Source organism: Hemiscyllium ocellatum, chromosome 6 (genome assembly GCF_020745735.1).
Source record: "Hemiscyllium ocellatum isolate sHemOce1 chromosome 6, sHemOce1.pat.X.cur, whole genome shotgun sequence".
Lineage (NCBI taxonomy): Eukaryota > Metazoa > Chordata > Chondrichthyes > Orectolobiformes > Hemiscylliidae > Hemiscyllium > Hemiscyllium ocellatum.
Genome location: NC_083406.1, coordinates 74,963,426 through 74,980,360, shown reverse-complemented (window position 1 = coordinate 74,980,360; position 16,935 = coordinate 74,963,426). Strand labels below are relative to the sequence as shown.

General features: G+C 39.3%; 1 protein-coding gene across 1 annotated transcript in view; it reads right to left on the bottom strand.

The window, feature by feature from the left end:
• dync2h1 (dynein cytoplasmic 2 heavy chain 1) overlaps window positions 1-16,935 on the bottom strand; it is a 561,613-nt gene that overhangs the window by 459,659 nt on the left and 85,019 nt on the right. Inside the window, exons 26-27 of the mRNA XM_060826048.1 lie at window positions 15,428-15,598; window positions 9,850-10,232 (exon numbers count right to left, since the gene is read on the bottom strand). Coding sequence (XP_060682031.1) covers window positions 9,850-10,232; window positions 15,428-15,598 — 554 coding nt within the window. The remainder of the gene's footprint in view (window positions 1-9,849; window positions 10,233-15,427; window positions 15,599-16,935) is intronic.

The following is a 16,935-nucleotide window of genomic DNA, read 5'->3' as shown; positions in this document are numbered from 1 at the left end:
CATGCTTTCTTTAAGTCTGGGTCTAAAAAGACAGACTTTTATAAAATCTTTCACTTTTGTTACAACATTGGGAGTAGCAGGGGCATGATTTATAGTTCGCTACCCCAACGAGATGTAACAAAACATTATCTGTGTCAACCCATCTGTCTTTTGTCTATCTTCGTTGTGAATGACTGTGTGCATTTGCTGTTTTCAGAGTTATGTAGTTTGTCACATAATAATGCATGAGTAATTATTTCTTTTCACTGTCATTTGTTAAAGTTAAGCACGTTACAAAAAATATTTCTGTCAATGAGGATACCTGGTGTGAATTACTTTTGTCCTAAATAACAGTCAGTCAGTCAGGTCATCTTGGTGATATAATTGGGGATGTTTTACATTCTGTGATGTAGACCATAAGCATAATCGTCAGTAGTGCACTTTTCCCAATCAAGGCGTGACAGTATAATCTTCACACCTGGGGCACATGCAGGATGGAGTCAGGTCTGATTGAGAGGGGGCACAGGAGCAGCAGAATGTGAAAGTGATCTGTTAAATGGTCAGCCTTGATTCATTTCAACTTCGTTCCAGTTGCTTAGTTAGGTGTTAAGCCTTCAGTGAAAATCCAGCCCATAATTTCCTGTTTTTCTCTTAAATAAGGCAAACTTCCAGACTCAAGGGATAATTCTTAAGTTAAATGTGTTTTGACAGATTATGACTAAATGAGCTGTGATTTCCCAAAGTACATCCTTTAAAGCCCAGAGTGTTGTCAGTGTTTAAACTTAAAAATGTTGTTTATATGCTGTCATTATCTTTCATTTCCAGGCTCTGTCTGAATAACTTACACTTTGCTAAATGCCCACTAATTGCACATCAAAGTAATGAATTTGACAAGTTTTGCCTATAATTAAATAGTCTATCGTTTATTCTGCCCACCAACTCTCTTGAACTTCTCCACTGTCTTTAAATTATCAGCCTGCTTAACTGATTTCCAGTATTGACTCACCAAAATTTCATCCAATCAAATATGAGAAAAAAACAAAGACATGAGACAGTATTTTACAGTGTCCTGCAGGTGAAAAGGCTACACCAAAATGTCTTCTGGCTCCCAAAGGTATTTCTGGGACCAGGAGCTGCTAGTAAACCAGGAGAGGATGGAAGTCTCACCCCAAAATGATTAATGCCCAAATGGTTGTGCAGCAGCCTGCCAGTAATCAGTGAGTTTTTTTTCGTGGTGGGGCATAAAACCCAACCGACCATGAAATCCTTCCCATTGTCCTTAGTTCCTGCTTCAATGTCTGTTGCCACTCTTCTTCCAAGTAATTGTCTGAGACTGTTTGCAAACTGAAGTGATATGACACTGATATGAGCTTCTGACTACTGATCTGCATCATTATGAATATCACCTATTTCTACTCCCATAACTTCACCCTTACCTCAGCTCATTGATTGCTGTAACCCTCATCCATGCTATTGCTATCTCAATAATTGACTTCTGACTGACTTGAACATACTATTCTTGAACTCCTACAAAGCTGCTGCTCTTAGTGCAAAATAAAGTAAGTCCCATTCACCCATCATTTTGATGCTTGCTGACCAATAGTGCTTCCAAGTTCAACAAATTTTACATTTAGAAATTCTCATCCTCAGTTGCAACTTCCTCCTCACCCTACCCCAAAATAATCAGAGAGATCACATTTTTAAGCCTGGCCTCTTGAGCATTGCCAATTTTAACTGCTCTACCATTGGTAGCAGTACGTTCAGTTGCCAAGATTTAGGCTCTGGAATTCCTTCTCTAAACCTCTCTTTCTTCCTTTAAGATGGTCTTTAAGACATAAATCTTTGGCCAAGCTTTTGGTCATCTGCCCTAATATCACCTTACATGGTTCAGTATCAAATTTTGGTTTGTAACATTCCTATAAAGTACCTTGGGATGTTTATTATTATGGACACAATGTTAAGTCTCAACCTCCCAAGACATGTTTCAAAACATGTCTGAGCAGATTGGTTAAAAGTATGTATTGAATTTCTGGTTATCTAGGTCTTCCTTCTGGCCATTACAGTGGTAATATCTCCACACTGACCCAGCTTCAAATCCTACCTGTTCCAAATGTGTATTATTGCATGTTTGAACAAGTTGATCAAAAAATATATATATCCAAGTGTTCATCTTCTAAATTTCTTAACATCAAACTGGTTTAATCAATGACATTACTCAACTTCTGTACACTTTTTCATGAAAACTCACTCACTCATCCATCCATTTACTATAAGTCTATCAGTTAAATCAGAGCCACAAAGCTTCCTAATCCACTCTTATGGATATTAGCCATTTGTAACTGTTCAAACAGAACAACTGGCAACAATCTCCTAGAAAATTAATTATGAAATTGTTTATTCCAAGAGCTATTAAAACAGTCATGCATCTTTCATGGGCTGTTTGCTACTGTTGTCAGGGAGGATTAAAATTATAATGGTGGGAGATTGACAATCTGATAAGGGAAACAGAAAAAGAGGAAAGATGGATAGAAATGAAAGAAAAGAAAGCAAAAGTAAAGACAGAAAAAAGGGTGAAAAACAAATGGTGCAATAATGCAAAATAAAGCTAAGATGAATAACAAGGTTAAAAGGACAAGTTTAGATTAGATTAGATTCCCTATAGTGTAGGAAACAGGCCCTTTGGCCCAACAAATCCACACTGACCCTCCAAAGAGCAAGCCACCCAGACCCATTCTCCTACATTTACCCTTGACTAATGCACCTAACACTACGTGCAATTTAGCAAGGCCAATTCACCTAACCTGCACATCTTTGGACTGTGGGAGAAAACCGGATCACCCTGAGGAAACTCAAACAGACACAGGGAGAATGTGTAAACTCCACACAGACAGTTGCCCGAGGCAGGAATTGAACCCGCGTCCCGAGTGCTGTGAGGCAGCAGTGCTAACCACTGATTCACCGTGCCGCCCCTAAAGACATAATGTGGAACAGTATTGTGTACAGTTCTGGTCACCCTGCTTTGAAAGGATATTATTAAAACGGAGAGGCTGCAGAAAAGATTTACAATGATATTATCAGTGCTGGAGACTGTCGAGGTTAGGACTTCTTTCACTGGAACATAGGAGTTTGAAGGGTGGCTTTATGGAGGATTATACAAGCAGGAGGGGCATAGGTAAGGTGAACAGCACTGCTTTTTTCCTTAGGGTGGGAGAATTCAAAACTAGAGGGCATATTTTTAAGGTGAGTGTAGAAAGATTTAAAAGGGATCTGAAAGGCAATGTTTTCACAGAGCGTAAGTGGTAGCTGCAGGTACAGTTACACATTTAAAAGACATTTTGACAGGTACATGAACAGGAAAAGTTTGGAGGGACGTGAACCAATCATTGGGAAATGGGACTAGTTTAGTTTGGGAAACTTGGTAGGCTTGGATGAGTTGAACTGAAGGATCTGTTTCTTTGCTGTATGACTCAATAAGGTGGATGAAATAATAGATGGTTAGATATACATTGTTATGATAAAAAGTAATTCTAATTTTGGAGAGAGAGCTGCAGGGTGACCAACGATGGGAACTGAGAGATATTCAATATTCAGAAAGGACAGGAAAATACGATAAAGAGGTAGGGTAGCATTGCTCATGAAGGAAATAATTAATGCATTACTAAGCAATCATATTGGCTTAAAAAATCAAGGTGTGGAACCTATATGGGTGGAAACAAAAACAATAAGAGGCAGAAAACATTGTTGAGGGTTGTCCATAGACCACTAACCCACAGCTAAGATGTAAACGAAGGTAGTAAACAAGGGTTTAGTGATGCATGCCATAAGGTATAACTGTAATCATAGGTGATTTTAATCTAGATGTAGATTGCACAAACAATAATACTGCAGAGGAACATTTCCTAGAATAATGGTTTTTGACACCAATACATTGATAAACCAAATGGTGAGCAGGCTATCCTGGACTGGATACTGCGCAATAAGAAAGGAATAATTCACAATCTTTTTTGGGGTCCACTGGATGAAGAGTGACCATAAAATGATATTATTATTTAATAGGATGGAGAGTGAAGAAGTTGAATCTGAAACTGGGATTGAATCTTAATAAAGTGTATGAAACATGAGCTGATAATGATGGACTGAGGAAACTTACTGAAAGAGCTGTCAGTGGATAGGCCGTGATTTATATTGAAAGAATGCATACATGAATTATAACAACTGCAAAATGGGAAAGTTGGCTCAACCATGGCTTACAGAAGAAATTAGGGATAGTATTAAATCAAAAACGGAGAATAATAAAACTGACAGAAAAAGCTGGAAGCCTTAAGACTGGGAGTAGTTTTGAATTCAGCACAAGAGAATTGAAAGACTGATCACAAGGGAAAAAGTAGAGTGTGAGATCAAACTTGTAAGGAACATAAGAACTGAACTGTAAAACCTTGATACATATTTAAAGCAGAAAAATTAGTGAAGACAAATGCAGGCATCTTACAGTCAGAAATGGGGGAAATTACATTGAGACACAAAGAAATGGCAGAAGAATTGAACACATTTTGGTTTGGACTTTACAAAATACTACACAACTAATTTGCCAGAAATGTTAGGGGACGAAGGACTTAGTGAGAGGGAGGAATTGAAGAAAATCAATAATAATAAGATAAACAATAGTGCTTCAGAAAATAATTGAATTGAAGGCTCACAAATCCCCAGGAACTGATCATCTGTATCTCAGATCCTAAAAGAAGTTGCCCAGAAAATATTTGATCCATTTGTCATCTTCCAAAATCCGATAGACTTGACAGCAGTCCCTACAGATTGGCAATTATAACCCCACTATTTTAAATAGGAGGGAGAGATGGTAACAGTTAAACTAAACTAACATCAGTAGTAGGAAAATGCTAGAGTCTATTGTAGAAGACATGGCAGCAGAGGACTTGGAAATGATTAATGTGATTAAACAAATTCAACATGGGTTTATGAAAGGAAAAATGCTTAACTATTCTTCTGGACTTTTATTGAAGATGTAACTAGTAGAATAGATAAGGGAGGATTTGAAGAAGGCTTTTGATTACATTCCACATTAGAAGTTAGTAGGCAAAATTAAAGCACACAGGATTATGGGTAATACACTGGCATGGATTCAGAATAGGTTGGTAGACCAGGGAAGGAGAATGGGAATAAATAGGTCTTTTTCTGGATGGCAGGAAGTAATTTGTGGGGAGCCACAAGGATCAGTGCTTGGGTCCTAACTAGTCACAATATATATCAACATCCATGAAAGCTGTGCCAGTTCTGAAGAGAAGTCATACTGGACTTAAAATGCAAACTTTGTTTCTCTCTCCACAGATACTGCCAGACCTGCTGAGTTTTTGTGGTATTTTCTATATTGGTTTCAGATTTCTAGCAGCCATAGTATTTGTTTTTATATGTTATAGCATATTTATTTTCTATTTTAAATAAAATATTACATGACTACTTCTTGTAAGTTCTGGTTAGTAAGGTTATTTTTCCCATGTTAACGGGAATTATTCACTTAACCGAAGAGAAATGTTGGTCCAAATACTGGTGAAGATAGGTACAACTTTAAGTAATGTAATATTTCATTCAGTGCAGCAGTTCAATAACTTTCAGTTCGAGGCTAAGTTTCAGTGAGTAAAACTGCAGCAAAGGTGTGCAAAGAGCTACAAGATTACAGGCTTGCTAGAAAGAAGCTCAGAAATGGACTGAGGAGAGCCCAGAGGGGGCATGAAAAAGGCTTGGCAATAAGGATTAGGGAGAACCCAAAGGCATTTTATTCATACATGAGGAATAACAAAATGATCAGGGAGAAGGTAGAGCCGATCAGGGATAGCGTAGGGAACTTGTACGTGGAGTCTGAGCAGATAGGAGAAGACCAAAATGAGATTTTTCCTTCGGTTTTCAGCCAGGAAAGGGAACTTGTTGTAAATGAAAACTTATGGGAGTTGGGATACAGTTTTGACCAGATTAAGATTGATGAAGTTGATGTGCTAGAAACTTTGGAAAACGTTAAGATTGGTAAGTCCCCAGGGCCAGACCAGATTTATCTTAGGCTGCTCCGGGAAGCGAGAAAGGAGGTTACTAAGCCGCTGGCAAGAATATTTGCCTCCTCACTCTCCACAGGAGTCGTACCAGAGAATTGGAAGGAGGCAAATGTTGTTCCTCTTTTCAAGAAGGGCAACAGGGAAATAGTCAGTCTTACGTCTGTGGTCAGCAAAGTTTTGGAAAGAATTCTGAGGGATAGGATTTATGACTATTTGGCGAAGCATAGTGTGATTATCGGCAGTCAGCATGGCTTTGTGAGGGGCAGGTCATGCCTCACAAATCTTATTGAGTTCTTCAAGGAGGCATCAAGACAGGTCGATGACGGTTGAGCAGTTGGTGTGGTGCATTTGGACTTCAGCAAGGCATTTGATAGGGTTCCCCATGGTAGGCTCAGTCATAAAGTCAAGAAGTATTGGATACAGGGAGATTTAGCTATCTGGATTCAGAATTGGCTGGCTGACAGAAGGCAGAGTGTGGGTTGTAGATGCAAAGTATTCTGCCTGGAGGTCAGTGTTGAGTGGGGAACTGCAGGGCTCTGTTCTTGGGCCTCTGCTCTTTGTAGTTTTTATAAATGACTTGAATGAGGAGGATGAGGGGTGGGTTAGTAAATTTGCAGATGATACAAAGGTTGAAGGTGTCATCGATAGTATAGAGGGCTATTGCAGGCTGCAGAGCTAGGCTGAGAAATGGCACTTGGAGTTCAACCTGGATAAATGCGAAGTGATGCATTTTGGAAGGTCAAACTCAAATGCTGAATATAGGATTAAAGACAGAATTCTTGACAGTGTGGAAGAACAGAGGGATCTGGGTATGCAAGCACATAGATCCCTCAAATTTGCCACTCAAGTGGATAGAGCTGTTAAGAAAGCATATGGTGTTTTGGCTTTCATTAACAGGGGGATCAAGTTTAAGAGCTGCGAGGTTTTGCTGCAGCTCTACAAGCCCCTGGTGAGACCACACTTAGGATACTGTGTCCAGTTCTGGTCGCCCTACTATAGGAAAGGTACAGAGGTTTCGGAGAGGGTGCAAAGAAGGTTTATCAGGATGCTGCCTGGACTGGAGGGCTTGCCTGATGAAGAAAGGCTGAATAAGCTCGGACTTTTCCCTCTGGAGAGAAGGAGGAAGAGAGGAGACCTGATAGAGGTGTACGAAATTATGAAAGGAATTGTTAAAGTCAATAGCCAGAGACTTTTCCCCTGGGCAGGATTGACTGATACGAGAAGCCATAGTTTAAAGATATTAGGAAAAAAGTATAAAGGAGACGTCTGAGGTAGGTTCTTTACGCAGAGAGTTGTGAATGCATGGAATGCGTTGCCAGCTGTGGTGGTGGAAGCAGAGTCCTTGGGGACATTTAAGCAACTGCTGGACATGCACATTGATAGCAGTGAATTGAGGAGGGGCATAGGTTAAGTTACTATATGTTACATTAGTATTAAATCTCAGCACAACATCGTGGGCCAAAGGGCCTGTTCTGTGCTGTACTTTTCTATGTTCTATTTTCTAAAAGGTCAAAGTGGTATTTTTTCCAGTGTGATGACATCCATTAATCTTTGTTAAACACAGGTTGAATTGAACTTTAGCCGATTGAAAGAGATATTCAGTTTGGCAACATTGACATGTGGATAAAAAATTATTTAAATGGGGCACACAGTAGGTTAAATATTTTTGCTGAAACTAGACACACATCTCCTTGATGGAGAGACATTCCGTTTGTTGTGTTCAGATTAGCTATTTCCAAATTTAAATGTGGCAAAATAAAAGTTGAAACTATACAGATCTGTTAGCTGACATCAGTAATTGGGAAAATACTAGAATATATTATACAGAATGCAATAACTGGGCATTTAGAAGATAATAGCCTGATTGGGCTGTCAACACAAATGAAAGAAAGGAAAATCACATGGAACGCAATTGTAAAGTTTTTTTTGTAACTAGCTGAATAGATAGGGGGAAACAAATGGATATGATTAACTGAATTTTCAGAAGGCTTTTAATCAAAGTTCCACACAAGTTAAACAAGATCTGAGCACATGAGATAGGGAGTAACATACTGCTCTGGATTGAGGATCACTTACAGCAAAGAAGAGTCAAAATTAATAGTTATTCTTGGTTGACAGTCTATGAGTATTCAGAGTCAAAAGGTGTGGCGCTGGAAAAGCACAGCCAGTCAGGCAGCATCCAAGGAGCAGGAGAGTCGACATTTCGAGCATAAGTTCTTCATCAGGAGTGTGTGTGTGTGAGTGTGTGTGTGTGTGTGTGTTTGTGTGTTGGGGGGGGGCAAGGGGGCTGGGAGGAGGGTTGGTCTGAGGGTAAGGTAGCTGGTAATGTGATAGGTGGGAGCAGAGGGTGGAGCAGATAGGTGGGAAGGAAGATGAACAGGTAGGACAGTTCAAGACAGTGATGCCGAGTTGGAAGGATCTGGAATAAGGTGGGGGGAGGGGAGATGAGGAAACTGGTGAAATCGACATTGATCCCGTGTGATTGGAAGGACCCAATGCAGAAGATGGGGCATTCTTCCTCCTGTCATCGGGTGGCTAGAATTTGGCTGTGGAGGAGGCCCAGGGCTTGGAATGGGAGGAGGAGTTAAAGTGTTTGGCCACAGGGCAGTGAGATTGTTTAGTGCATGTGTCCCAGAGGTGTTCTCTGAAACGTTCGACAAGTTGGCATCTTGTCACCCCAATCAGGGAAATTGCTGAATGTGTTTTCCATAACAGCAGTGCAGCAGAGTCTCAGGATATCAATTCCTGGGACAGCAGGACAGTCCTATGAGATGAGATGAAGAAATTGGACCTGTATTCTCTGAAGTTTAGAAGAATGAGAGGTGATCTTATTGAACCTTACAAATCCATAAAGGTCTTTGCAGAAAGACTGTTCCCATGTTGCAAAGTTTCAGAATCTTTGGAATTCTCTATACCAGAGGGCTGCAGATGCGTAGTCACTGAATATGCTCAAGACAAGGATCAATTGATTTCTTAGATATTAATAACATTAAGGGATATAGAGGTAAGGTGAAATCAGGCATTGAGGTAGATGATCAGCCATGATCTGAAATAGTAGAATAGGTTGAAAGGTCTGGATGGCCTATTTCCTGTATCAATGTTTCTGTTTTAAACTGATTCAATTGTAGTTAACTTGGCAGATTTTCTATCCTGTCTCCGAGTAACATCATCTCTAAATAGACACAGGTAGTCGAACAAGCACTGAAAACAGTCACAGTCTTTTTAATCCAAGTCAGATACACCCAAAGCATTCATGAATAGGTTTCCATGACCCTTTACATTGATTTGAAAACTGATTTGTCTTGGAACTGCCCTACCCACAAAGTAGCCTTCACCCCCAGTTCAATGCACGAGTATTGAAGAACTTTTTCTCTGTTTAAAAGTGTCCATATCTAATAATAATACGTAATTTACTAAGAAATTGGCTTAGCCTACACCAATGGGAAAATAGCAAATAGTTCGGTGCAGATGGTTTTTAAAACATAATTTTAAGTTATTTTGGAACACATTAGTCAAAAATGGAGGCCTGAACACTTTCTAAAAATACTTTTTTTTGACATAAACCTATTATCAGCTATTTCAATAAATGTTTACAAGTTTTTCACTTCTACATACTTAACAAATACTTTTTACTGTGAGGATCTTATTCTTATGGTTACACATGAACTGAATTTTGAGCACATTTTAGTCAAAATGTCCTTGCTGCATCTAATGGAGAAACTTTATTCCCTAGTATTCCATGTTAATAAGGCAAATTTTATTGATTAAAAATCTGCATGAATAGTATTTTTTGATATTGTCTAAAACTGACCTGAAATCATCATCAACTCTCTTAAAGCGCCCCTGTTCTTTCGGGAGGGCTCCACGACCAAATATTGGTTCCAAATAGACCCATTTTCTTTGAATTTGATTTAAATTGTGTAGATATTCATCAAGATCCGCTAATCTGATTTCCCAAAGGGACACTTTGTCCTCAAATCCTTTATAGTATGGAGAGTCTTTCAAAGTCTGGAGTAGACATTGATTATCGCCAACCTGGTTGACAATGTCTTTCCAGTCTTTAATCAGCTTGATGGTTACTTTATGGCTATCTTGATAATCAGTCATCATAAATACGGATGCAGCACCCCACATGTCAAGCTCCCGCAATGCTTCTCTAATGGAGACTTCCCCTTGTGCTCGACTGTTAAGTTCCTGAAAGAAAAATTACAAACAATACTTATTATTCAAATATTTTAGTCAATTACAGGTTCTTAGCAACACTGATAAATAACTAGAGGAGCTTGAAATGAGTTAGCATGTTGTCACAGTAAAATAAAATTTATTTATGTTTAAGCAAACAATTACAGGCATCTACTTTGAAGTCACTGTAGAGAATACTGCAAATTCTTTAGGAATTTAGCGGAGTAATAAAGAATAATACTTTGTAATAAACAGAGCTTTATAACATGCAACACAGGTGTGTTAACATGAGTTACTTGGTATTATGAATGAAATCTTGGACTGCATACAATTTACACATGCACTGGTTAAAGTAGTTGTTGCTCCAGACACTGATATCTTTGTAAAGAATGCCAAAAATAATCTGTGTTTGTATAGTTCATAATTACTAATGGATTAAAACAGAAGTGGGTTGTTATTGAGGCAATTTACAAAAAAAAATTAATTCTCCCATAGTTATTGTGAAAGTGTTCAGAGCACAGCAGAGAAACAGCAAAGAGAAAGAAAGGAAACAGAACAGAGTGAAGTGTAATGAGTATTTGAAATGAGAGGACAGCAGGGAGGAAAATACATAAATGACCTGGTGAGGAATTTAGTGGACCAAACTAAGGGCAAGCAGTTGAGAAAGGGACTCTATGTACACAGCTTAGTCATTGTCATTATATTTAATCTTAAAGCACTATAATCAATGGATCAAGTTACTGAAGAGGAAAATTGTAAAAAGGCTTTGCTATAAAAATAAGAAAAGTGCATAATACTATTCCAGTCAGCCCTGACTTTGTTCCAATAGCTAGCTTCCATTCAAAATTATTTTTTCTCAAATGCATTTTCTTCCTGTATCTCAGTAGGCATTTTGATATGTTACATTGATAGATTGTCATCTGAAAATGTGAGTAAGAAGCTCAGGGAAGAAATTGGCATGCGTTGCATCTGTCCTTCAGGTGTAAAATGGGAACAAAGGCAAACCAATTCAGCAGTGAAGAACAGCCTGCTTTTAAACTCTGCAGATGTCAATCATACTACTAAGTTCATGAGATCCTCTTTTAGGTCCTCTTTCCATGCATAAAGTGATGTTAGCCTATTAATTTTGTAAATGAGGCACTCATACTTATTGAAGGATAAATTAACCAGCAAGTGAGATCCTATCCTTGCAAATTGTGCTCATAGCCTCCAGAATTGCTAACTCCAGGCAGGTTTTAAAAAAACTACTTCTAGAAGATATCTTGGGGATACAAGGAACAGGAGTGCACCCCCATCACCACAGGATTCATTGTCACATTTCCCTCTCCACACCTCATATATCCTGCTCCAATCACTCATTTTGGTAGATAATCAATGAAACTGAAGTCTTAATTCAGCCAAGTACCTTGTACAGACGTGATTAACAGTGGGTTCTCAGGCCAATTGTGCTAATGAGGCGTGAGCAATAATTTCCAATGATCCTCTCAACTCTTATTTCAGGAAATATTAGTCATGCAGTCTGGGCTTAAAAGGTGAATTTCATCAACATCTATTTGACTTGAATGAGAATATACAAGGCATGGTTAGTAAATTTGCTAAAGACACCAAAATTGGTAGTTTGAGAAAACCTTCTTCACTGTTTAGTAAGACTACAAAGGGATCTTGATCAGCTACAGCAAAAAATCAGAATGGTGTGTTGCTTCCCTGCTGCCAGGATCAAGGAAAAAGGGTGCAGAATGTTCTGAAGTGGGAGAGGGGCCAGCAGGAGGTCATTGTACATTTTGGAACCAATGACATAGGAAGGGAAAAGGTTGAGATTCTGAAGGGAAATTACAGAGAGGCAGGAATTTAAAAAGGAGGTCCTCGAGAGTAGTAATATCTGGATTACTCCCGGTGCTACGAGCTAGTGAGGGCAGGAACAGGAGGATAGAGCAGAAGAATGCATGGCTGAGGAGCTGGTGTATGGGAGAAGGATTCACATTTTTGGATCATTGGAAGATGTGACCTGTACAAGAAGGACAGATTGTACCTAAATTGGAAGGGGACTAATATACTGGCAGAGAGATTTGCTAGAGCTGCTCGGGAGGATTTAAACTAGTAAGTGGCGGGGGGGGGTGGAGGGGGAGGGGGGGATGGTGGGTGGGACCCAGGAGGAAAGAGTGAGGAAAGAGATCAATCGGAGACTGGTAGAACAAAGGCAAGTCAAACAGTCAGGACAGGCAGGAACAAAGCAGGAAACAAGGTAGGACTGATGAATTAAACTGCATTTATTTCAATGCAAGAGGCCTAACAGGGAAGGCAGATGAACTCAGGGTATGGTTAGGAACATGGGACTGCGAAATTATATCAATTACAGAAATATGGCTCAGGGATGGGCAGGACTGGCAGCTTAATGTTCCAGGATATAAATGCTACAGGAAGGGCAGAAAGTGAGGCAGGATAGGAGGGGTGTGGCATTTTTGATAAGGGATAACATTACAGCGGTACTCAGGGAGGATATTCCCAGAAATACATCCAGGGAAGTTATTTGGTTGGAACTGAGAAATAAGAAAGGGACGATCACCTTATTGGGATTGTATTATAGACCCCCTAATAGTCAGCGGGAAATTGAGGAACAAGCTTGTAAGGAGATCTCAGTTATCTGTAAGAATAATAGGGTGGTAATGGTAGGGGATTTTAACTTTCCAAATATAGACTGGAACTGCCATAGTGTTAAGGGTTCAGATGGAGAGGAATTTGTTAAGTGTGTAAAGAAAAATTTTCTGATTCAGTATGTGGATGTACCTATGAGAGAAGGTGCAAAACTTGACCTACTCTTGGGAAATGAAGCAGGGCAGGTGACTGAAGTATCAATGGGGGAGCATTTTGTTTTAAAATAGTGATGGAAAAGGATAGACCAGATCTAAAAGTTGAAGTTCTAAATTGGTGAAAGGACAATTTTGACTGAATTATGCAAGAACTTTCAAAAGCTGACTGTGGGCAGATGTTCACAGGTAAAGGGACAGCTGTAAAATGGAAAGCCTTCAGAAATAACATAACAAGAGTCCAGAGAAAGTATATTCCTGTCAGGGTGAAAGGAAAGGCTGGTAGGTTTAGAGAATGCTGGATGACTAAAGAAATTGAGGGTATAGTTTAAAAAAAAGAAGGAAGAATATGTCAGGTATAGACAGGATAGATCAAGTGAATCCTTCGAAGAGTATAAAGGCTGAGAAGTGGCAAATGGAGTTTAATATAGATAAATGTGAGATTCCCAAAATGCTGCATTTTGGGAAAGCAAACCTTAGCAGAACTTATACACTTAATGTAAGGTCCTAGGGAGTGTTGCTGAATAAAGAGATCTTGGATTGCAGGTTCATAGCTCCTTGAAAATGGAGTCGCAGGTAGATAGGATAGTGAAGAAGGCGTTTGGTATGCTTTCCTTTATTGGTCAGAGTATTGAGTACAGGAGTTGGGAGGTCATGTTGTGACTGTACAGGACATTGGTTAGGCCACTGTTGGAATATTGCGTGCAATTCTGGTCTCCTTCCTATCGGAAAGATGTTGTGAAACTTGAAAGGGTTCAGAAAAGATTTACAAACGTGTTACCTGGGTTGGAGGATTTGAGATATAGGGAGAGGTTGAATAGTACCAGGCTGTTTTCCCTGGAGCGTCAGAGGCTGAGGGGTGACCTTATAGAGGTTTGTAAAATCATGAGGGGCATAGATTGGATAAGCAAAGGCTTTTCCCTGGGGTGGGGGAGTCCAGAGCTAGAGGGCATAGGTTTTGAGTGAGAGGGGAAGAATGTAAAAGAGACCTAAGGGACAACTTTTTCACGCAGAGGGTGGTGTGTGTTTGGAATGAGCTGCCAGAGGAAGTGGTGGAGGCTAGTAGAATTGAAACTTTTAAAAGGCATCTGGATGGGTATATGAATAGAAAAGGTTTGGAGGGATAAGGGCTGGGTGCTGGCAGGTGGGACTAAATTGGCTTGGGATATCTCGTCGACATGGACAAGTTGGACCAAAGGGTCTGTTGCTGTGCTGTACATTTCTATGACTATGACTCTTAAATGGGCAGAAAATGCCAAATGGAGTTCAATCTGGACAAATGCAAGGTTTTGCATTTTGATACAACAAACAAGTGGAGGATTTATACACTTAATGGTAGGGCCTTGGGTAGTATAGTGGAACAAAGTGACCTGGGGGTTTACGTACATAATTCTTTCAAGTTTGCATCACATTAAAAAGGTATTTATCATGATAGCTTTCATTGCTCAGTCCTTTGAGTATAGGAGTTGGGTTTGTACAGGACATTGGTGAGGTCTCTTCTGGAGTACTGTCTCTAGTTCTGGTCACCTAGTTGTATGAAAATATTATTAAAATGGAGAGGTTTGGAAGAGATTTAGCAGAATGTTGCCAGGTTTGGAGGGTTTGAATTATAAAGAAAGGCTGGATAGGCTGGAACTTTTTTCACTGGAGCATAGGAGTTTGAGAGGTGACCTTATAGAAGTTTATAAAATCATGAGAATTATAGAAAGGGTTATAGTAATTGTCTTTTGTCCATGTTGGGGAATTTCAAGACTAGGGGACACATTTTTAAAATGCCAGGAGAGAGATTTAAAAAAGACATCGGGGCAATTTTTTTTTTTACACAGAGAGTGGTTCATATGTGGAATGAATTTCCTCAGAATTTGGGGATAATTAGAACGTTTAAACGACATTTGGATAAGTACATGAATAGGAAAGATTTGGAGGAATATGAGCCAGGAGAAGGCAGGTGGGACTAGTTTAGTTTGGGATTATGTTCAGCATGGACCAATTGGACTGAAGGGTCTGTTTCCATGCTGCATGACTTTCAGACTCTATGTAGTGGTTTGTGTTTTCAGAAATTTTGGAAGGCTGCAATGAGGAGAGAATAGGGTAGTTGATATAACAACAAAAACAAGTAAAATCAATAAGTAATTAACAAATAGTAACCACACATGCAGCATAAATTACAAGCTGAAAACAGAATAAAACATGGAAACAACATAATCTTCAGTATGAATAAACAAAGAAAAGTCATAAAATAACTCAATTGCTTTCAATCTTTGGACATATACGCATATTTGGTTGAACATAAAAATTACTTAGCAGTTCAGCAAAATGATCAGTTTTTCGATGATTGTTAAAGGTGGCTACTTAATTAATTTGCAGCAACAACCATTTACAGTAATAATCATTGGGTCATACTTTTAGGTCTGAAGACTTTGCTATTATGACATCTGCAACTTTTAACAAGTCCCCAAATTGCAATTTCTCTATTGTGGTGCCTCTTGGCATGCCAAGCAGACGAAACAAGTCCAACCAATGATCCTGGGACAGATGTTCTCCACGAACATACTTCAGAACAGGGAATAACATCTGCACAAAGAGAAGAAAATCCAAAATAAGTAATAATCTTCCAATCCAAAATGTGGCAATATTTTTACAATATTTGTAAAGTGTGTTCAGTGAAGCTGTAGAAATGTTTCTTGACTAACAGAAGTTGAAGGAAATATGAAATTTATCATTGATTAGCATAAATTTAGAAGTCATAATTTCAATATTTACTGTACTCGTCAAATTACAAAGTTTATTAGACTGCTATATTCTCGAACTTCCATCAATTAGCACACTTGGTCGACAGATGGTTTGCATTGCAAAGTAACGCCAACAGCACAGGTTTAATTCCTGCACCAGCTAGAATTATCATGAAGGTTCCACTTTCTCAACCGCTCCCCTTGCCTGAGGTGTTGTGACCCTCCAGTTATGCTATCACCAGTCATTCCCTCTAAAAACAGAGCAGTCTCTCATCTGCTAGGACTATGGCAACTTTTTACCTACACAGGCAGTCTCCAGTTCCATTTTGAAGTTTGTTCAAAATTCAATTTCCAGGTAAATTGTAACAAAATACAGGACAATATAAATTAGCAGTTTGCAAGTACAAGAAATGTTTGTATGTCACACTTTCGTAATTTGGGAATCTGCTGTATTCTGCAAATGAAGGGGGTCATGTGACTGATTCTTGTGTCTGCTTGACCATCTGGACATAAGCTACTTAAAAAGCAAAGGGAGGCCCAGATTATTTTATTGAGGCTATATTGTAAAGAAAAAAAGGAGAAAGTGAGGACTATAGATGCTGGAGATCAGAGCTGAAAATGTGTGCTGGAAAAGCGCAGCAGGTCAGGCAGCATCCAAGAAGCAGGAGAATCGACGTTTCGGGCATGAGCCCTTCTTTCCTGAAGAAGGGCTCATGCCCGAAACGTCGATTCTCCTGCTCCTTGGGATGCTGCCTGACCTGCTGCACTTTTCCAGCAACACATTTTCAGCTATGTTGTAAAGAGACAATGGCAGCAGACTTGAAGATTACAATGAGTTGGCTTTGAGACTCCCAAAGTCCATAAAGGCATTGAAAGTATTGAGTTGAAAATTGTTGTGCTGTAAACTGTGCATTTACTTTTAATATGAAAGAGAGTTGGGGTCAAGGCTAGCTAATCAGATTTTCTTCCAAGATGCAAGGCTAATATATTTCATGTGACAATGGTGAATGTTTGACATCAGGTTATAGTTTTCCGCACAAATCGATGAAATTAAGAAACAACAGTTTCATATCATCAGCAGAGAGAAGATGCTGCAAGGCTTTGAGAACAATCCCTGCTAGATAGGGAGAAGGCTTCAGGCTGAAGAAAAAAATTCCACAGCCACCTGTGGTACAGCTG